We start from the raw sequence: 23,402 nt of genomic DNA, 5'->3' as shown, positions 1-23,402 counted from the left end.
TCTCATACCCAAGGTACTGAGAATTATAGGACGGAGAGGAGTAAGAACTATACTCGTGGCTCCGGATTGGCCAAGGAGGACTTGGTACCCGGAACTTCAAGAGATGCTCACAGAGGACCCATGGCCTCTGCCGTTAAGAAGGGACTTGCTTCAGCAAGGACCCTGTCTGTTCCAAGACTTACCGCGGCTGCGTTTGACGGCATGGCGGTTGAACGCCGGATCCTAAGGGAAAAAGGCATTCCGGAAGAGGTCATACCTACCCTGGTCAAAGCCAGGAAGGAGGTGACCGCACAACATTATCACCGCATTTGGCGAAAATATGTTGCGTGGTGTGAGGCCAGGAAGGCCCCCACGGAGGAATTTCAACTCGGTCGATTCCTGCATTTCCTGCAAACAGGAGTGTCTATGGGCCTCAAATTGGGGTCCATTAAGGTTCAAATTTCGGCCCTGTCGATTTTCTTCCAGAAAGAATTGGCTTCAGTTCCTGAAGTCCAGACATTCGTCAAGGGAGTACTGCATATACAACCCCCTTTTGTGCCTCCAGTGGCACCGTGGGATCTCAACGTAGTTCTGGGATTCCTCAAATCACATTGGTTTGAACCGCTCAAATCTGTGGATTTGAAATATCTCACATGGAAAGTGACCATGCTGTTGGCCCTGGCCTCGGCCAGGCGAGTGTCAGAATTGGCAGCTTTGTCTCACAAAAGCCCATATCTGATTTTCCATTCGGACAGGGCAGAACTGCGGACTCGTCCCCAGTTTCTCCCTAAGGTGGTGTCAGCGTTTCACCTGAACCAACCTATTGTGGTGCCTGCGGCTACTAGGGACTTGGAGGACTCCAAGTTGCTAGATGTTGTCAGGGCCCTGAAAATATATATTTCCAGGACGGCTGGAGTCAGGAAAACTGACTCGCTGTTTATCCTGTATGCACCCAACAAGCTGGGTGCTCCTGCTTCTAAGCAGACGATTGCTCGTTGGATTTGTAGTACAATTCAGCTTGCACATTCTGTGGCAGGCCTGCCACAGCCAAAATCTGTAAAAGCCCATTCCACAAGGAAAGTGGGCTCATCTTGGGCGGCTGCCCGAGGGGTCTCGGCTTTACAACTTTGCCGAGCTGCTACTTGGTCAGGGGCAAACACGTTTGCTAAATTCTACAAATTTGATACCCTGGCTGAGGAGGACCTGGAGTTCTCTCATTCGGTGCTGCAGAGTCATCCGCACTCTCCCGCCCGTTTGGGAGCTTTGGTATAATCCCCATGGTCCTTACGGAGTCCCCAGCATCCACTTAGGACGTCAGAGAAAATAAGAATTTACTTACCGATAATTCTATTTCTCATAGTCCGTAGTGGATGCTGGGCGCCCATCCCAAGTGCGGATTGTCTGCAATACTTGTACATAGTTATTGTTACAAAAATCGGGTTATTATTGTTGTGAGCCATCTTTTCAGAGGCTCCTCTGTTATCATGCTGTTAACTGGGTTCAGATCACAAGTTGTACAGTGTGATTGGTGTGGCTGGTATTAGTCTTACCCGGGATTCAAAATCCTTCCTTATTGTGTACGCTCGTCCGGGCACAGTATCCTAACTGAGGCTTGGAGGAGGGTCATAGGGGGAGGAGCCAGTGCACACCACCCAGTCCTAAAGCTTTTACTTTTGTGCCCTGTCTCCTGCGGAGCCGCTAATCCCCATGGTCCTGACAGAGTCCCCAGCATCCACTACGGACTACGAGAAATAGAATCATCGGTAAGTAAATTCTTATTTTATAATATATATATATATATTAAGTCCTTATCTTGTGTACTTAGTCCGCTGCCCAGCAAAGCTTTACTTTTAGCTATAGGGGCAAGTGTGCCTGGTTCTCTCTCCTGTCTCTAACAGGCTGTTTGGGTTAACTGTGCATTTAACCTTTTCCTGTGTGTGTGCATTTTGCTATACTGTATGTCTGGCATAAACTCTCTGTGTCAGTTATGCAACACTAAGTTTTCCCCTTCACCAGAGGGATCATTGATGTGTACACAATGTAGTGTCCCTTCACAGGGAAGCAGTGTGCAGGAACCAGCATGGCTAGACTCCATTAAAGGGATGTTTACTAACATCTCCACTGAGCTGGCTTTAGCCAAGCATGAGACGCAGGCGTTAACGAAGTCTATGGCTGATTTTGTCACTAAACATTCAGACCACAGACTAGCGTCTCAGTCCCCTGTACTTAATCCACAAAAGCATACAATAGCCCAAGTACTCCACTCTGATTCTGATAATGAACATTCAGATCTGGAGGAAGGGGAGGTGGATGTAGATGTGGGGGATGGTACTCTTTCTCAGGGAATAGAAACTCTCATATATTCTATTAGAGTGGTCCTAAATATCCCTTATAAAGAGGCAGACACGGCAGAGGAAATGTTTTTAACGGTAAAACCAAAATCTGCTGCTACCTTTCCTGTTTTCAAGGAATTAAATACGCTCTTTAAAGAGACATGGGTTAATCCTGACAAGAAATTTCAAATCCCTAAGAGGTTATTGTCATCTGTTCCGTTTCCACTTGAGGATAGGGAAGTGTGGGAAAACTCACCGGTGGTGGATACTTCGGTCTCCAGGTTGTAACGTAAAACTGTACTACCTGTGCCCGGTGCTAGCTCCCTAAAAGACTCAGCTGATCGTAAAATTGAGACTACTGTCAAGTCACTGTATACTGCAGTGGGAGATGCTCAGAGACCCACTATAGCGTGTGGTTGGATTACACGAGCCATTGCCAAATGGTCAGGTAATTTAATTGAAAACTTCAAGACTATGTCTCAAGATGAAGTAGTCACTCTCCTGCAACATATACAGGACTCTGCAAACTTTATATGTGAGGCGACCAAGGAAATAGGCTTGATCAGTGCACGCACTTCAGTGATGGCAGTGTCAGCACACAGAGGGTTATGGCTGCTGTAGTGGGCAGCGGATGCTGACTCCAAAAAGGGAGTTGAGAACTTGCCGTTTACAGATGAGGCCCTGTTTGGCGAAGAGCTGAACAAATGGATTTCTCACGCTACTGCAGTTAAGTTCACCTATTTACCGTCTGCGGCTCCGCCAGCTAGACGAACTTACTCAGGATCCAATCTGCAGTCCTTTCGGGTAGCCAGATTTAGGGGCAATGCCAGGGGTGCCTCCAACACCTCCACAGGTAACGAGGGTAAACCTCGTAGACCAGCGGCCGCTGGTCCCCAGGAACAGAGTTCAGGTTCAGCCTCCTCTAAGCCTTCTGCATGACGGTTGGCCTCGTGCTCTGGGGGATCTGCAGGTGGGTGCTTGCCTGAAATACTTAAGTCAAGTCTGGGAAAATACCTGCCAGGATTCCTGGGTCAAGGACCCGATATCCCAGGGTTACAGGTTAGAGTTCCAAACTATCCCACCTCACAGATTCTTCAGGTCAGGCTTACCAGTTTCACAAGAAACAAGAGTAACCCTACAGGAATTATATTCAAAAACTGTTACGGATGCAGGTCATTGTTCCAGTACCGCCGCAACTCCAGAACAGGGGATATTACTCAAACCTGTTTATGCTACCGAAGCCGGACGGTTCGGTAAGACCCATCCTAAACCTCAATCACTGAACCCGTATTTATGTGTGTTCAAATTCAAGATGGAAACTCTGAGAGCGGTAGTCTCTGGCCTGGAGGAAGGGGAGTTCCTAGTGTCCCTGGATATCAAGGATGCGTACCTTCACATCCCTATTAGGTGTATCTACAGTTTGCACTGCAGGACCGTCACTACCAATTCCAGGCTTTACGTTTTGGCCTATCAACGGGACCGAGGGTATTCACAAAGGTGATGGCAGAGATGATGCTGCTACTCCGAAAACAGGGTGTGAACATCGTTCCAAATCTGGACAATCTCCTGATCAAGGCTATGTCCAGAGATCAGTTGAGGGAAAGCATCAGCCTCACAACACGCCTGCTCACGTCACACGGATGGGTTCTCAATCTGCAAAAATCCCATCTGGAACAGACGCAGAGACTTCAGTTCCTGGGTGTGATCCTGGACACGGTGTCTCAGGATTTTCCTTCCTATGGACAAGGCAAGGACAATCCAGATGATGGTTCGGTCCCTCCTGAAGCCAAATAGGGTCTCGGTGCATCTATGCATACGTTTACTGGGAAAGATGGTAGCCTCCTAGGAGGCAATCTAATACGGGAGATTCCACGCGCGGCCCTTTCAGCTGGATCTGCTGGAAAAGTGGTCCAGTTCACATCTACAGATGCATCAGATGATGCGTCTCTCGCCCAAGGCCAGGATTTCCCTTCTGTGGGGGTTGCAGATCTCTCACCTGGTAGAGGCTCGAACCTTCGGAATTCAGAATTGGGTTCTCTTAATCACAGATGCAAGTCTCAGAGGTTGGGTAGCGGTAACCCAAGGGGCTCAGTTCCAAGGAAGGTGGTCAAGTCAAGAAACTGTTCTACCGATAAACATTTCGGAACTCAGGGCAATTTACAATGCCTTTCTACAGGCCTCATATTATCTTCGGAATCAGGCCATTCAAGTACAGCATGACAACGCAACGGCAGTGGCGTACAAAAAGCAGAGCTGCAATGTGAGAGGTATCAAAGATACTCCTCTGGGTGGAACAAAATGCCAAAGCCATCTCGGGCATCTGTGTCCCGGGAATAGACATCTGGAAAGCAGATTTCCTCAGCATGCACGACCTGCACCCTATGGAATAGGGCCTTCATCCGCCGGTGTTCCAACAACTAACACAGTGGTTGTGATGTCCGCAAATTGACTTGACGGCTTCCCGACTCAACAGGAAACTCCTGTGTTGTTGTTCCAGGACAAGGGATCCGCAAGCTGCAGCTGTGGATGCTCTGGCGACGCCATGGTCTTACCAGTTGGTGTACCTGTTCCCTCCAATTCCTCTACTTCCTAGAGTTCTAAAAAGAGTATGAAGGGAATGAGTTCAGGTAATTGTCATTGCCTCGGACTGGCCGTGCAGAGCCTGGTATGCAGACCTGGCCATGTCAATCTAAGATCCTTGGCCTCTGCCACTTCAAGAAGATCTTATTCAGCAAGGGCCATTCGTCTATCCAGACTTTTGCGGTTAGATAGCCAGAAAGGGCATCCCGTCAAATGTTATCTCGACTATGATCCAAGCCAGAAAAGGGGTCACGTCGAAACATTACCATCGTATATGGAAGAGATATATCTCTTGGTGTGAAAATCGACAGTTTTCTGCTGTGGATTTCAATCTGGGCCGTTTCCTGCATTTCCTTCAGTCAGGCATGGCCATGGGCCTACTTTTGGGCTCTCTTAAAGTCTTAAAGTTCAGATTTCGGCTCTGTCTATATTTTTCCAAAAACAGTTAGCTGCCCTCCCAGAAGTACAGACCTTTCTGCAGGGTGTCCTTCATATTCAGCTTCCCTTTGTGGCCCCTACAGCACTGTGGGATCTCAGTTTGGTTGTAAAATTTCTCCAGTCGGACTGCTTTGAACCTTTACACAAGGTTGATGTGAAGTATCTCACATGGTAGACGGTCATGCTTACTATCCAACAGGCTTACTCAACGGCAGCTTTGCCGGTTCCGACGTCAGTTTGGGCCGTTCCACTAGGTCGGTGGGTTTTTCCTGGGCGGCTGCCCGGGGTGTCTCGGCTTTACAGTTGTGCTGAGCTGCCACTTTGTCAGGGTCGAATACATTTGTTAAGTTTTACAAGTTCGACACCTTGGCTACTGATGACCTTTGGTTTGGGCAATCTGTTTTACAGGGGTCTCTGCACTCTCCCACCTGGTCTTGGGAGCTTTGGGACTTCCCCATGGTACTAAGACCATCCCAGTATCCCCTAGGACGTTAGATAAAATAGGAATTTGATTTCCTTTTCTCATAGTCCGTAGGGGATACTGGGCACCCACCTCGGTGCTTTGGTTTTGTTCCTGCAAATGTTGTTACTTGTTGTGGGTTGGATCAGCTGTTGCTGTCCCTAATTTCTAGTATGGTTATGTTTCTATCTTCCTGTTGTGTGCTGGTTTGAAATCTCACCACTTTCCTCTACTTATTTCCTCTCTCAATGTATGTCCGTTTCCTCGGCAACAGTTTCCTAGACTGGGTCTGGTGGAGGGGCATAGAGGGAAAGAGCCAGCACACACTCTAAAGATTTAAAGTTCCAAGGCTCCAGTAGGACCCATGTATACCCCATTGCACTAAGACCATTCCAGTATCCTCTACGGACTGCGAGAGAAGTAATTACTGGTAGGTATCAAATTCCTATTTTTTTTATTTCATAATGGTTATACCAAACAACCAGAACTCTTCAAGTCCGTACACACTAGGCGATATAGTAAAAGACGTTGCTCATTTTGACCCTTCCTGAGCGATATTAAATATATGTTAATATTACAGTATAGGAGTGCACTAACAAGTTGAACTCGATGGACAAATTGTCTTTTTTTTCAACCTCAGAAACTGTTACTATGATATTGTTTACTATAGTAAACTAGTGTCCGTTGTGTATTCTGTAAATGACGAATGATGCGCGGGTCGTTAATGACAATTGGCGTCGGCTGTGCATGCCACGCAATTTGGACTCATCGTCCAAAGCTGCATGCACGGCCCACCCGCGGCATGACGTCACTGGGCAATATCGCTCGCGATATCACAGTGTGTATGCCCACGTCGGGCAGCTCGGGCCGGGAGGGAGACACACTAGGTGATGACGCTCAAGGAGCACATCACCTAGTCTGTACCCAGCTTTAGGCTTGCCTTTTGTACAGAAATACAGTTGTTTCTTTTTAAAACAAACATTATACAGTTCAAGTACTCTGAGGAAGTTATTGTATTGTAACAGTGTAGCATTATAAAAGGGGGATTTGACATACCATAACCTTTTCAAATTATGAAAGTATATGTAGCATGTCCTTCATTTGCAATTATATCACTGGCCCTGCCCATATGTAACCATCTGCAGTCTCAGATCTGTAGTGCCACACACAAAGAGAGAATGCAGGTGCACTATTCAAACATTACTAATTAGAATTATATTCCATTTTGCTATAAATTTTGTAATTAGAGTTTTTTTGCATAATCTTACCCACCATGTCCAGGTAACCCCCTCATCGGGTCTCAGATCTTTGCAAGACAATTGCATAACTCTGGTTCTGGAATCACTCAAACATTTTGCTAAATATTGAAGTTCTGACCTCTTCACTATTGGTCTGAAAATGTTATTTGTATTTTTATAATATGCTAATGTCCAAAAAGTGGCTTTACTTGCTTTTGAACAGGCAGTTGCCGAAATGAATGGCAAGGAAATAAATGGGCGTATGGTTTATGTAGGAAGAGCTCAGAAAAGGATAGAACGTCAAAGTGAACTGAAACGCAGATTTGAACAGATCAAGCAGGAGCGAATTAGTAGATATCAGGTAACCAGGATTGTGATACGGTATATGAAATTCAGCATGTTCAGTCACAGGGTTTTCTTGTCAAAGCTATAGGAGGACATATCAGAACATTATAAAAATCCAGCTCACTGACGTTACTGTAGCTCAACGTATTGTTGGTCTTATGGTTAATGAAAACATGTTAATTTCGGACGTTGGGAATTTCACCTAATTTCTTATGTTATCTCTTTGTAGTATGTATTGCTGTTCAAACATTTTTGTGTTGTGGTGTGGAACACAATACCCATTTTATATAGTTAACTTTTAAGTCACTCCCATCCCCTGCAATTGTTGAATTCCTTGGTATTAACACAACAGTTGGTACCATGGGACAGACGTCATTGTGTTCATGTGCAGTATACACCTTGTTCCGTAATACTGTACTTGCACTTTTAAACTGATGAGCTCTTGCTGCCCCTGAGTACTCTTTCAAAGCTGTGTTCTGGAACTCTTCATAGACCAAATGTTTCTCATTTAATCCATTTCAGAAAGCACAGACAAGTCTGGACCAGGTATTCTTAAATATAAACATTTTGGGGGGTATTCAGTTGTTTGAAAAGTCAGTTGGGTGTCTGTTATTTCCTATCTAATAGACAGGAAAAAACAGACACCCAACCGACTTTTCAGACAATTTAATTCCCCCCTATATTTTTGGTCCCTCCCACTTGACACCCCTGATATAGACTAAAGGGCATATTTAGTATCGGGTTTTAGACCCGTTAATTGTAAATTCTTAATGCCATTTATTACGGCAATAAAAATGTATGTATCGCTAGGATGTACCATTAAAAACATCTAGTGGCTGGGGCTCGTATGAGAGCTTCGCATTTTGGCGCTTGGTAACTCTCATACATAGCGGTTGTAATCGAACGCAAGAAACAGCAGCTGATATCTGTTATCTGCTGCAGACACTCCCTAAATACATTCATGGGATACTTTACATTTGTAGACATCGCCTGAAAACAGGTGTTTTCTGGTATACCACACAATTTTTTTCTGATAAATAGGCTCCTAAAGAACCAAAGCAGTAGATTTCAGGTGCATGTAATGATATAACACGATGGAAAGTATCAATCAAACACTATGATCTCCTCTTATAGGAAACATATTGCAGCTCCTAAAGAGTATCTCTGATAAATATTCTAAAGATTTATAGACTATATAAAGGTAATTAACCATATATTAAGAGTGTAATGTATTTAATATAAAAAAAAAAAAAATTATTAAAATCTAGTTACCCACCCGTCAAAATGACAGAACAGCATAACAGTAATGTCACCGCCGATGGCTGAGCAGCCGAACGGAACAACACTTGAATTGCTCTGTCGGGTGCCATCTAGTGGCCGCCATCGCGCAAAACACTTGAATGCCCCCTCGTAGAGGTGAGGAGCAGCATTAGCCTTTTATTACATAGGCAACACAGTATTCTAAGCATAAAAATTGCAAATAAGCTACCAGAGTAATCAGAATATATTTATAATACTGTGTATTTTTTGTTTTTTAAATTAAATATATTGCTCTTTATTTAAGGTTAATTACCTTTTATATATTCCCTAAATGGGCAGCCTTTGAATATTGTGTTTGCTTGTAGCAGCTTCAATGTAAAAGTAATTTATTAAATGATCTTAATAGCTGGGGGTACAGCTTTAAAGAGAAGGATCATATGATTTGTCAATTACGATGGCAAATACTGGATGTGGTATATTAAACAAATATGTCCTCATACATCTTTGCTGCAGTCACGTCAAACAGCCACTCTTTGCACGCCAGGTCATTTGAGAATCTTATAGCATCTGGCGTTTTTTGCTTCTTTTATGCCTAAAATGCATCTTAGTCGCAATGCAATGCGACTAGGACGCATAAGGAGACTGTGCTGATTAATTTCTGACACTGTGTGTAACGGAGTATCTAAATCTGTTTATGAAGTGCTACAATGTAGCAGCCACATCTTTTTTCCAATACAAGTTCTGTTCTGCTCCGTATACAGACTCCGTCACACACAATATACAAGTGTTATATATCCCATTAAACTCAGCACAGTCCCCTTGTGCGTCCTAGTCTCATTGCACTGCAACAAAGACAAATTTTTGGCAAATATAAAGCCACCCAACGTAGCAGAGTTGCTCTGGATCTGGCTCACTCACTCCAGGCATCTCGCACCGCAAGCTGTTGGAGGACTCATCTGTAGGGTAGGCAATTTGAAAGACCATGTTGCTGTAAAAGGGAACCTCTTGGGTATACCAACGGGTGTCATTGGAGTTATTGTATCAATACATGGATCTTGATAAGTACTGAAAATAAAGTAAGAGAAATTGTGCCCATATGTGAATTGCATTAGGAGTACATTTACTCTTTCAAGCTTTTCTTTTTTAACCTCACAAACCACATTTTATAAGAAAAGGTTTTTTTAAGTTAATATGTGTGAGAATCTATTACTGTTAGAAAGATAATCTTTAGATATGTGGCCTGCTTAAGAGAGAGGTGTGTACTTTATACATGCTTGACATATGGAGGCCATGTCCCCAAAATAGTATCCGTTTCATATGGCTAGAAAATAAGGTTTAATTTGAAGAATGTTGTTTCTACTAAAACGCTATGGGAGGAATTTCATTGACCACAGTAAATTACTGCAGCTAATTGATCCCTGGGGGATAATTCAGTTGTCCCCGATAGCCAGCATTATCAACGGCGAAACAAAATCCCTGAAACTGCCACTTTTTTGTGAAAAACAGAAACACGTGGCTCCAGGAACTTATCACAGTTCCTGTGTTTGTGCATGAATATGGGAAATTGTTTGCCAGGTGAAAATGGGTTAATTTAATTACCCGAAAAAAAGTTTCATTAAAGTCCTATTTTTAACCGCATGAAAAATTATCAGAAACCATTGAAATCACCCGTTTGTATGATTTGGTCATGTTCCGTATCCACTCAAAAATCTAATTTATATTCAAATCCTCACAAAGTGACCAGGTTTCTTGAAACATTAAACTCTACTATATTCAGTGTGAAGCTAAAATTGAGATCAGTGCAACTTGTGAGTACTTAATTTTGGTATCATGTTCAAATATGCAAATGTATTTTCTCTAACGTCCTAAGTGGATGCTGGGGACTCCGTAAGGACCATGGGGAATAGCGGCTCCGCAGGAGACTGGGCACATCTAAAGAAAGCTTTAGGACTAACTGGTGTGCACTGGCTCCTCCCCCTATGACCCTCCTCCAAGCCTCAGTTAGATTTCTGTGCCCGACGAGAAGGGTGCACACTAGGGGCTCTCCTGAGCTTCTTAGTGAAAGTTTTAGTTTAGGTTTGTTATTTTCAGTGAGACCTGCTGGCAACAGGCTCACTGCATCGTGGGACTAAGGGGAGAAGAAGCGAACTCACCTGCGTGCAGAGTGGATTGGGCTTCTTGGCTACTGGACATTAGCTCCAGAGGGACGATCACAGGTCCAGCCTGGATGGGTCCCGGAGCCGCGCCGCCGGCCCCCTTACAGAGCCAGAAGAGCGAAGAGGTCCGGACAAATCGGCGGCAGAAGACGTTCCTGTCTTCAATAAGGTAGCGCACAGCACTGCAGCTGTGCGCCATTGCTCTCAGCACACTTCATACTCCGGTCACTGAGGGTGCAGGGCGCTGGGGGGGGGGGCGCCCTGAGACGCAATAAAACATGACAGAAATACCTTACATGGCAAAAAATGCATCACATATAGCTCCTGGGCTATATGGATGCATTTAACCCCTGCCAGAATATACAAAAAACCGGGAGATAGGCTCCGCCCCCTTTTTGGCGGCCTTATCTCCTCAGCACACTGGCGCCATTTTCCCTCACAGCTCAGTTGGAGGGAAGCTCCCTGGCTCTTCCCTGCAGACAGAAAGGGTTAAAAAAAGAGAGGGGGGCACTAATTAGGCGCAGTATTAAAACATACAGCAGCTATAAGGGGAAAAACACTTATATAAGGTTATCCCTGTATATATATATATAGCGCTCTGGTGTGTGCTGGCATACTCTCCCTCTGTCTCCCCAAAGGGCTAGTGGGGTCCTGTCCTCTATCAGAGCATTCCCTGTGTGTGTGCTGTGTGTCGGTACGTTTGTGTCGACATGTATGAGGAGAAAAATGATGTGGAGACGGAGCAGAGTGTCTGTAACAGTGATGTCACCCCCTAGGGGGTCGACACCTGAGTGGATGTACTGTTGAAAATTACGTGACAGTGTCCGCTCTATATAAAAAAACAGTGGTTGACATGAGACAGCCGGCTACTCAGCTTGTGCCTGTCCAGACGTCTCATAGGCCGTCAGGGGCTCTAAAGCGGCCGTTACCTCAGATGGCAGATACAGACGCCGACACGGCTACTGACTCCTGTGTCGACGGTGAAGAGACAACCGTGATTTCCAGTAGGGCCACACGTTACATGATTGAGACAATGGAAAATGTTTTTATACATTTCTGATAATACGAGTACCACCAAAAAAAAGGGGTATTATGTTCGGTGAGGGAAAAACTACCTGTAGTTTTCCTGAATCTGAGAAATAAAATGAGGTGTGTGATGATGCGTGGGTTTCCCCCCGATAACAATTAATAATTTCTTAAAAAGTATTGGCTGCATACCCTTTCCCGCCAGAGGTTAGGATGCGTTGGGAAACACCCCCTAGGGGGGATAAGGCGCTCACACGCTTGTAAGAACAAGGGCTCTACCCTCTCATGAGATGGCCGCCCTTAAGGATCCTGCTGATAGAAAGCAGGAGGGTATCCAAAAAAGGTATTTACACACATACTGGTGTTATACTGCGACCAGCTATCGCCTCAGCCTGGAGGTGCAGTGCTGGGTTGGCATGGTCGGATTCCCTGACTGGAAATATTGATATCCTAGATAAGGATAGTATATTATTGCCTATAGAGCATTTAAAAGATGCATTTCTATATATGCATGATGCACAGCGGAATAATTGCCGACTGGCATCAAGTATAAGTGCGTTGTCCAATTCTACCAGTAAAATGGTCAGGTGATGCGGATTCCAAACGGCATTTGGAAGTATTGCCTTTGAAAGGGGACATTTGGGGTCGGTCTTTTAGACCTGGTGGCCACGGCAACAGCTGGGAAATCCACGTTTGTACCCCAGGTCGCCTCTCAAAATAAGACGCCGTATTATCAGGCGCAGTCCTTTGTTGGCAAGCGGACAAAAGGTTCCTCTTTTCTGCTCGTGACAGAGGGAGAGGAAAAAGGCTGCAGAGATCAGCCAGTTCCCAGAAACAGAAACCCTTTCCCGCCTCTGCCAAGCCCTCAGTATGACGCTAGGGCTTTACAAGCTCAGGCACGGTGGGGGCCCGTTCTCAATGAATTTCAGTGCGCAGTGGGCTCACTCGCAAGTAGACCCCTGGATCCTTCAGGTAATATCTCAGGGGTACATATTGGAATTCGAGACGTCTCCCCCTCGCCGTTTCCAAAAGTCGGCTTTACCGACGTCTCCCTCTGACAGGGAGGCAGTTTTGGAAGCCATTCACAAGCTGTATTCCCAGCAGGTGATAATCAAGGTACCCCTCCTGCAACAGGGAACGGGGTATTATTCCACACTATTGTGGTACCGAAGCCAGACGGCTCAGTGAGACCGATTCTAAAATCTTTGAACACTTACATACAGAGGTTCAAATTCAAGACTGAGTCACTCAGAGTAGTGATTGCGAACCTGGAAGAAGGGGACTACATGATGTCTCGGGACATCAAGGATGCTTACCTTCATGTCAAAATTTACCCTTCTCACCAAGGGTACCTCAGGTTATGGTACAGAACTGTCACTATCAGTTCAGACGCTGCCGTAGGGATGGTCCACGGCACCCCGGGTCTTTACCAAGGTAATGGACGAAATGATATCCCTTCGAAGGAAGGAAATTTTTAGTTATCCCTTACTTGGACGATTCCCTGATAAGGGTAAGATCCAGGGAACAGTTGGAGGTCGGTGTAGCACTATCTCAGGTAGTGTTGCGGCAGCACGATTGGGTTCTCAATATTCCAAAATCGCAGCTGGTTCCGACGACTTGTCTTCTGTTCCTAGGGATGATCCTGGACACAGTCCAGAAAAAAGGTGTTTCTCCCGGAAGAGAAAGCCAGGGAGTTATCCGAGCTAATCAGGAACCTCCTAAAACCGAACCAAGTCTCAGTGCATCAATGCACAAGGGTTCTGGGGGGGGGGGGGGGGGGAATAAATGGTGGCTTCCTACGAAGCAATCCCATTCGTTAGATTCCACGCAAGAACTTTCCAGTGGAACCTACTGGACAAATGGTCCGGGTCGCATTTTCAGATGCATCAGCGGATAACCCTGTCACCAAGGACAAGGGTATCCATCCTGTGGTGGTTGCAGAGTGCTCATCTTCTAGAGGGCCGCAGATTCGGCATTCAGGACTGGGTCCTGGTGACCACGGATGCCAGCCTGCGAGGCTGGGGAGCAGTCACACAGGGAAGGAATATCCAGGGCTTAGGGTCAAGCCTGGATACATCACTTCACATAAATATCCTGAAGCTAAGGGCCATTTACAATGCTCTAAGCTTAGCGAGACCTCTGCTTCAAGGTCAGCCGGTGTTGATCCAGTCGGACAACATCATGGCAGTCACCCACGTAAACAGACAGGGTGGCACAAGAAGCAGGAGGGCAATTGCAGAAGCTGCCAGGATTCTCCGCTGCGCGGAAAATCATGGAATAGCACTGTCAACAGTAATCATTCCGGGAGTCGACAACTGGGAAGCAGACTTCCTCAGCACGACCTCCACCCGGGAGAGTGGGGACTTCACCCAGAAGTCGTCCACATGATTAAAAAACTCGACAGGTATTGCGCCAGGTCAAGTGACCCTCAGGCAATAGTTGTAGACGCTCTGGTAACACCGTGGGTGTACCAGTCAGTGTATGTGTTCCCTCCTCTGTCTCTCATACCCAAGGTACTGAGATTGATAAGATGGAGAGGAGTAAGCACTATATTCGTGGCTCCGGATGGGCCAAAAAGGACTTGGTAACCGGAGCTTCAAGAGAGGCTCACGGAGGATCCGTGGCCTCTACCTCTAAGAAGGGACCTGCTCCAGCAAGGACCCTGTCTGTTCCAAGACTTACCGCGGCTGCGTTTGACGGCATGGCGGTTGAACACCGGATCCTGAAGGAAAATAGGCATTCCGGATGAAGTCATCCCTATCCTGATCAAAAGCCAGGAAGGATGTAACAGCAAAAACATTATCACCGCAATTGGCGAAAATATGTTGCGTAGTGCGAGGCCAGTAAGGCCCGACGGAGGAAATTCAACTGGGTCGATTCCTACATTTCCTGCAAACAGGAGTGTCTATGGGCCTGAAATTGGGGTCCATTAAGGTTCAGATTTCGGCCCTGTCAATTTTCTTCCAAAAAAGAACTAGCTTCAGTCCCTGAAGTTTAGACGTTTGTAAAAGGGGTACTGCATATACAGCCTCCTTTTGTGCCTCCAGTGGCAATTTGGGATCTCAATGTAGTTTGGGTTCCAAAAGTCACATTGGTTTGAACCACTTAAATCTGTGGAGTTAAAATATCTCACATGGAAAGTGGTCATGCTGTTTGCCCTGGCCTGGGCCAGGCGCGTGTCAGGATTGGCGGCTTTATCCTGTAAAAGCCCTTATCTGATTTTCCATTCGGACAGGGCGGAATTGAGGACTCGTCCTCAGTTTCTCCCTAAGGTGGTTCCAGCGTTTTCACCTGAACCCAACCTAGTGTGGTGCCTGCGGCTACTAGGGACTTGGAGGAATCCAAGTTGCTGGATGTTGTCAGGGCCCTGAAAATATGTTCCAGGACGGCTGGAGTCAGGAAATCTGACTCGCTGTTTATCCTGTATGCACCCAACATGCTGGGTGCTCCTGCTTCTAAGCAGACTATTGCTCGTTGGATTTGTAGTACAATTCAGCTTGCACATTCTGTGGCAGGCCTGCCACAGCTAAAATCTGTAAAAGCCCATTCCACAAGGAAAGTGGGCTCATCTTGGGCGGCTGCCCGAGGGGTCTCGGCTTTACAACTTTGCCGAGCAGCTACTTGGTCAGGGGCAAACACGTTTGCTAAATTCTACAAATTTGATACCCTGGCTGAGGAGGACCTGGAGTTCTCTCATTCGGTGCTGCAGAGTCATCCGCACTCTCCCGCCCGTTTGGGAGCTTTGGTATAATCCCCATGGTCCTTACGGAGTCCCCAGCATCCACTAGGACGTCAGAGAAAATAAGAATTTACTTACCGATAATTCTATTTCTCGTAGTCCGTAGTGGATGCTGGGCGCCCATCCCAAGTGCGGATTGTCTGCAATACTTGTACATAGTTATTGTTACAAAAATCGGGTTATTATTGTTGGGAGCCATCTTTTCAGAGGCTCCTCTGTTATCATACTGTTAACTGGGTTCAGATCACAAGTTATACGGTGTGATTGGTGTGGCTGGTATGAGTCTTACCCGGGATTCAAAATCCTTCCTTATTGTGTACGCTCGTCCGGGCACAGTTTCCTAACTGAGGCTTGGAGGAGGGTCATAGGGGGAGGAGCCAGTGCACACCAGTTAGTCCTAAAGCTTTCTTTAGATGTGCCCTGTCTCCTGCGGAGCCGCTATTCCCCATGGTCCTTACGGAGTCCCCAGCATCCACTACGGACTACGAGAAATAGAATTATCGGTAAGTAAATTCTTATTTTGTGATAGTCGCAATCTTACAAAATATTGAAAATATTTAAGTTTATACGTCAAAAAATGTAGTTGCTTTTGTGGGATTTTATTTACATTCTAAAAACAAAAGGTGGAAAGTCATAATTTTTATGTAACTTATGCATCCAAGGTATATTCTAAGGGCTTGTCATACCTGTATGCACTAGTTAAACAGGTGAAAATGTGTTCTTTAGAGGTTTTATTGATGCATTTTTAACAGTTTCTGTTTGCTTTAAGACTTGCGAAATACATCATACCATGTTCTTAATCTTTAAACACATCATTAATTTGTGAATGCAAAGTTGGAAATGAGCCCATAAGAAAGCATTCAAACTAATTTCAATGTTTTTTCAGGTTTTAGCAAATTTAAAATCACATTAACAGTGGATGGGTGTCTGTGCGAGATTACCCCATATTCATTCTATTTGTCCTGTTTATTTAGAGACCAAATATATAGCAGTGTATCTCTTAGTATGAGAGTCCTACCTAGTTACTGCCTACTTATCATATGAGCATGATACTATAGCAGTGGTTTTTATGATTACACCAGCGGTTCTCTAACACAGTACTCAGTGCACCCTAAGGGCTGTAACACACACGCCGGTTTCTCCCGGAAGGCAAAAATAGTTTGTCCGGCTTTTTGCCATCGGCAGAGTCTTTCACACACAACAGCTTTGAGCCATGTGTGATGCTGTGCGCAGCAGCAGACACGGCTTGGAAAAAAACCGTTGTGTGTGAAAGCTCCCCTTCACACACATGGTCCACTGCCTTCAAAGACGCCCCGGCCCGGCAGCCGGTCCTTCCAGTGGATATTTCCGGCTGCAACCCGGCAGCCGGGCCGGGGCCGTGCAGTGTGAAAGGACCCTACCCTTTGCACTGTTCATTACAATACCGGCACGGGAAAAAGCCATCCGGCTTTTTCCCAGCCAGCAAAAGCCGACGCGTGTGTTTCAGCACTAATGGTCATGGTCCAGGTATTGTGATGCGGTCAACATCCCGCTGGACAGGATCCCGGCGGTCGAAATACCGACGCCGGAATTCCGACCGCCACAATCCCGACATATTCTCCCTCCGTGGGTGTCCACGACACCCACAGAGGGAGAATATAATAGTGTGCTGAGCGTAGCGAGGCACCGTGCCCGCAGCGAGCGAAGCGAGCCCGCAAGGGGCTGCGTTCCGCTCGCCACCCCTGTCGGGATTGTGTGGTTGGTATTTCGACCGCCGGGATCCCGTCCAGCGGGATTACGTACTAATCCCCAGGTATTAAGTATATCCATGAGTCAGCACAGATGGTTAAATCAAATTCACTGAGGTACTAATGAAGTCACCTGTGACCAAGCATAGATATACTTAAAATCTGGGCTGTTGGGGTGCCTTGAGGACCACGTTTGAGAACCTCTGGATTACACTAAGCGTATTATGAATTGATTTGGCTTGTAAACCTTGAAAGAAGCTGAGCTGAAACAGGGCTTAGTGCTTTCCAATTTGCATGTCTAGTTGTTGGGTGGTATGCAGTTAGCATTCAGAAGTGTAATTTTAACTGACGTGTATTGAATGGAGATTGGGAAAACAAACTGTTAATGAAATCCTCATGGTAAATTAGTAACTGTAAATATACTGTGTGGTGATTGTCAGTGGGGGTTAAATAGAATTAATATTAGTAGTTCCTTGTCCTGGTGCTCTTATGTTCTTATAAACAGTGTGTATTGTTCATCAATATGTTACAGGGAGTAAATTTATATGTTAAAAACCTGGACGACGGCATTGATGATGACCGGCTCAGGAAGGAATTTTCTCCATATGGTACGATTACCAGCGCAAAGGTAATTATGTATTCAGTAAGCTTTGGTGCCTGCTTGAGTTTATCTGATACAATGAAATCATGCAGCAAAATAGTCCTAAATAACTAAAATGTGTCAAGTGGAAAGTAAATTTGACTATTGAAAAGCAACATATTTTACATGTTATGCTCCTCTTGCTGGTTTCCGTCTATTATGTTCAGCAAAACTCTTGTCCTCCTGGGAAAACTAACTTTTTTCCACATTGTCTTATTACAGTTTATATTTTAATAAATAATTTCGTTTTAACGTCAATGGCATCTACAACAGATATATATTTGTATTTCAACTTTAGGTAATGACAGATGGAGGACACAGCAAAGGGTTTGGTTTTGTGTGTTTTTCTTCTCCAGAGGAGGCTACTAAAGCGGTTACAGAGATGAATGGAAGGATAGTTAGTACAAAGCCACTATATGTAGCACTTGCACAACGAAAGGAGGAAAGAAAGGCAATTCTCACCAACCAGTATATGCAGAGATTGGCATCAGTAAGGACATTGCCCGGACCTCTTCTTGGACAGTTCCAACAGCATGGAAGCTACTTCTTACCTGCTATGCCACAAGTAAGCACGTCATTGCTAATGCCAGAACCTTGGTGTGTATATGTGTATATATATGTGTGTGTGTATATATATATATATATATATATATATATATATACATATACATACACACACACACCCCTGTTATCACACACTTCAAAGAGCAGCACCTCAGGGTGGGATTCTAATCAAGTACGACAGAAATACGGTTGAAAAAAATATTCGGATATCCGCATTCCTACGTGCATATGGACTACATTATGGACAATTGTTTCTGATGTTCTAGTGCCTTCTAGGTCACATTCCTGTCCATACATATATATATATATATATATATATATATATATATATATATATATATATATATAAAGACTGTGAGGACCGGCACTCCCCCTCCTGGACTTAGTGCTTGGGTGCCATCTCAGATAAAACTGGATAGTAGACAACAAAGCAGGCGGCACTCCAAGTCTGTTTGAAATTCAAGTGTATTTCACACACAAAACATGATCCGACGTTCACCTTGACAAAGGGGCGCTTGGACCCCGAAACGTCGGATCATGTTTTGTGTGTGAAATACACTTGAATTTCAAACAGACTTGGAGTGCCGCCTGCTTTGTTGTCTACTATATATATATATATATATATATATATATATATATATATATATATATATATATATATATATAAACAACAGGATTCAATCCCTGCGCTGCATGTCCGTGTTTCCAGAGTCTTTTTTGGAGGATGTTATTCCAGTGCTGCTCAATCCAACTCCCAGCCAGGGAGTAAATGGTATTGGTACTGGTACTTGGTACTAGAAGCAATAAGGAGAGCGCAAGACTGTGATAGGTCGAAACGCGTTGGGCGTGGCTTTCTGCTGAGGACGTTGTGACGTCACCCGCCGGGTCCGGAGCCGACGAGACATTTCCAGCTCGGTTGAGCGCAATTCTGCTGGTCGTGTGGACTTCACGAAGTTTGGAAATCCTTACTGCAATGTATGTGGATATTACTGTTTTTATATAAAGTGATTGATTTTACGTTTACCAGTGCGCTCTCCTTATTGCTTCTAGTATATATATATATATATATTCCAAACCACACGTATTGCTTTAAGGAATAGGTCACTCTTATAGACATTACTTCATATATTAAAATTAAATGTTCTAATCCCATATGCTTTTTTTTTTTTTTTTTGCTAATCGATACCAAGCTTTTAGAATTTGTTAGATACACCTTGTAGCATACACCTCTGATATGGAGAATACATTATTCTTGTAAAAGACTATTGAGGCTATATAATTGTAGTTCGCTGACATTGGACTCAATGTGGAGGCAGGGATATTTGTATTCACTATATCTCTCTTTCTCTGACGTCCTAGTGGATGCTTGGAACTCCGTAAGGACCATGGGGAATAGACGGGCTCCGCAGGAGACTGGGCACTCCAAAGAAAAGATTAGGTACTATCTGGTGTGCACTGGCTCCTCCCTCTATGCCCCTCCTCCAGACCTCAGTTAGAATCTGTGCCCGGCCAGAGCTGGGTGCTCCTAGTGGGCTCTCCTGAGCTTACTAGTAAAGAAAGTATTTATTAGGTTTTTCTCTATCGTCCTAGTGGATGCTGGGGTTCCTGAAAGGACCATGGGGAATAGCGGCTCCGCAGGAGACAGGGCACAAAAGTAAAGCTTTTCCGATCAGGTGGTGTGCACTGGCTCCTCCCCCTATGACCCTCCTCCAGACTCCAGTTAGATTTTTGTGCCCGGCCGAGAAGGGTGCAATTCTAGGTGGCTCTCCTAAAGAGCTGCTTAGAGAAAGTTTAGCTTAGGTTTTTTATTTTACAGTGAGTCCTGCTGGCAACAGGATCACTGCAACGAGGGACTGAGGGGAGAAGAAGTGAACTCACCTGCGTGCAGGATGGATTGGCTTCTTGGCTACTGGACATCAGCTCCAGAGGGACGATCACAGGTACAGCCTGGATGGTCACCGGAGCCGCGCTGCCGGCCCCCTTGCAGATGCTGAAGTTAGAAGAGGTCCAGAATCGGCGGCTGAAGACTCTGACAGTCTTCTAAAGGTAGCGCACAGCACTGCAGCTGTGCGCCATTTTCCTCTCAGCACACTTCACACGCTGTCACTGAGGGTGCAGGGCGCTGGGGGGGGGCGCCCTGGGAGGCAAATGTAAACCTATATACTGGCTAAAAATACCTCACATATAGCCCCCAGAGGCTATATGGAGATATTTAACCCCTGCCAAACTTCACTAAAGAGCGGGAGACGAGCCCGCCGGAAAAGGGGCGGGGCCTATCTCCTCAGCACACAGCGCCATTTTTTCTCTCACAGAAAGGCTGGAGAGAAGGCTCCCAGGCTCTCCCCTGCACTGCACTACAGAAACAGGGTTTAAACAGAGAGGGGGGCACTAATTGGCGATATAAATATATATATAAAGATGCTATTAGGGAGAAACACTTATATAAGGTTGTCCCTATGTAATTATAGCGTTTTTTGGTGTGTGCTGGCAAACTCTCCCTCTGTCTCTCCAAAGGGCTAGTGGGGTCCTGTCCTCTGTCGGAGCATTCCAGGTGTGTGTGCTGTGTGTCGGTACGTGTGTGTCGACATGTATGAGGACGATGTTGGAGGAGGCGGAGAAATTGCCTGTAATGGTGATGTCACTCTCTAGGGAGTCGACACCGGAATGGATGGCTTATTTAGGGAATTACGTGAGAATGTCAACACGCTGCAAGTCGGTTGACGACATGAGACGGCCGACAAACAATTAGTTCCGGTCCAGGCGTCTCAGAAACACCGTCAGGGGTTTTTAAAAAAAAACGCCCAATTACCTCAGTCGGTCGACACAGACACAGACACGGACACTGAATCCAGTGTCGACGGTGAATAAACAAACGTATTCCTCATTAGGGCCACACGTTAAGGGCAATGAAGGAGGTGTTACATATTTCTGATACTACAAGTACCACAAAAAAGGGTATTATGTGGGAGTGAAAAAACTACCTGTAGTTTTTCCTGAATCAGATAAAATAAAATGAAGTGTGTGATGATGCGTGGGTTTACCCCGATAGCAAATAGTGGCGTTATACCCTTTCCCGCCAGAAGTTAGGGCGCGTTGGGAAACACCCCTTAGGGTGGATAAGGCGCTCACACGCTTATCAAGTGGCGTTACCGTCTCCAGATACGGCCGCCCTCAAGGAGCCAGCTGATAGGCAGCTGGAAAAATATCCTAAAAAGTATATACACACATACGGTGGTTATACTGCGACCAGCGATCGCCATCAGCCTGGAGATGCAGTGCTGGGTTGGCTTGGTCGAATTCCCTGACTAAAAATATTTTATTGATATAGAGCATTTAATAGGATGCATTCTATATATATGTATGCGAGATGCACAGAGGGATATTTGCACTCTGGCATCAAGATAAGTGCGTTGTCCATATCTCCCAGAAGATGTCATGGACACGACAGTGGTCAGGTGATACAGATCCCATACGGCACATGGAAGTATTGCCGTATAAAGGGAAGGAGTTATTTGGGGTCGGTCCATCGGACCTGGGGGCCACGGCTACAGCTGGGAAATCCAACCTTTTTACCCCAAGTTACATCTCAGCAGAAAAAGACACTGTCTTTTCAGCCTCAATCCTTCCGTTTCCCATGTGGGCAAGCGGGCAAAAGGCCAGTCATATCTGCCCAGACATAGAGGAAAGGGAAGTAGACTGCAGCAGGCAGCCCCTTCCCAGGAAAAGAAGCCCTCCACCGCGTCTGCCAAGTCCTCAGCGTGACGCTGGGGCCGTGCAAGCGGACTCAGGTGAGGTGGGGGGGTAGTCTCAAGAGTCTCAGCGCGGAGTGGGATCACTCGCAAGTTGACCCCTAGATCGTACAAGTATTATCCCAGGGGTACAGATTGGAGAGTCGAGACATTTTTTCCTCGCAGGTTCCTGAAGCCTGCTTTACCAACGGCTCCCTCCGACAGGGAGGCAGTATTGGGAAAAAATTCACAAGCTGTATTTCCAGCAGGTGATAATCAAAGTACCCCTCCTACAACAAGGAAAAGGGTATTAGTCTTCCACACTATATTGTGGTACTGAAGCCAGACGGCTTGGTGAGACATAGTCTAAATCTGAAATCTTTGAACACTTACATAAAAAGGTTCAAATCAAGATGGAGTCACTCAGAGCAGTGATAGAGAACCGGAAAAAAGGGGACTATATGGTGTCCCTGGACATCACGGATTACCTCCATGTCCAAATTTGCCCTTCTCAACAAGGGTACCTCTGGTTCGTGATACAGAACTGTCAATATCAGTTTCAGACGCTGCCGTTGAATTATCCACGGCACCCCAAGGTAATGGCCGAAAAGATGATTCTTAAAAGAAGAAAGACATCTTAATTATCCCTTACTTGGACGATATCCTGAAAGGGGCAAGTTTCCAGAGAACAGTTGGAGGTCGGAAAAGAACTATCTAAAGTAGTTCTACGACAGCACGAGTGGATTCTAAATATTCCAAAAATCGCAGCTGTTTTCCGATGATACGTCTGCTGTTCCTAGGAATGATTCTGGGCATAGTCCAGAAAGAGGTATTTCTCCTGGAGGGGAAAGCCAGGGAGTTATCCGACCTAGTCAGAAACCTCCTAAAACCAGGCCAAGTATCAGTGCATCAATGCACAGGAGTCCTGGGAAAAATGGTGGCTTCTTACGAAGCGATTCCATTCGGCAGATCTCACGCAAAAACTTTTCAGGGGGATTTGCGGGACGAATGGTCTGGATCGCATCTTCAGATGCATCAGCGGATAACCCTGTCTCCAAGGACAAGGGTGTCTCTTCTGTGGGGGCTGCAGAGTGCTCATCTTCTAGAGGGCAGCACATTCAGCATTCAGGACTGTGTTCTGGTGACCACGGATGCCAGCCTGAGAGGCTGGGGAACAGTCACACAGGGA

General features: G+C 45.7%; 1 protein-coding gene across 8 annotated transcripts in view; it reads left to right on the top strand.

The window, feature by feature from the left end:
* PABPC1L (poly(A) binding protein cytoplasmic 1 like) overlaps positions 1 to 23,402 on the top strand; it is a 472,274-nt gene that overhangs the window by 298,973 nt on the left and 149,899 nt on the right. For all 8 annotated transcript variants that reach the window (XM_063959585.1, XM_063959583.1, XM_063959584.1 and 5 more), the window contains 3 exons: positions 7,252 to 7,389; positions 17,814 to 17,909; positions 18,220 to 18,486. In XM_063959585.1, the coding sequence (XP_063815655.1) occupies positions 7,252 to 7,389; positions 17,814 to 17,909; positions 18,220 to 18,486 (501 nt within the window). The remainder of the gene's footprint in view (positions 1 to 7,251; positions 7,390 to 17,813; positions 17,910 to 18,219; positions 18,487 to 23,402) is intronic.

The sequence above is a fragment of the Pseudophryne corroboree genome, chromosome 3 (assembly GCF_028390025.1).
Source record: "Pseudophryne corroboree isolate aPseCor3 chromosome 3, aPseCor3.hap2, whole genome shotgun sequence".
Classification (NCBI taxonomy): Eukaryota; Metazoa; Chordata; class Amphibia; order Anura; family Myobatrachidae; genus Pseudophryne; species Pseudophryne corroboree.
Note: the sequence above shows the minus strand (reverse complement) of the source record. Positions and strands in the feature narration are given on the sequence as shown.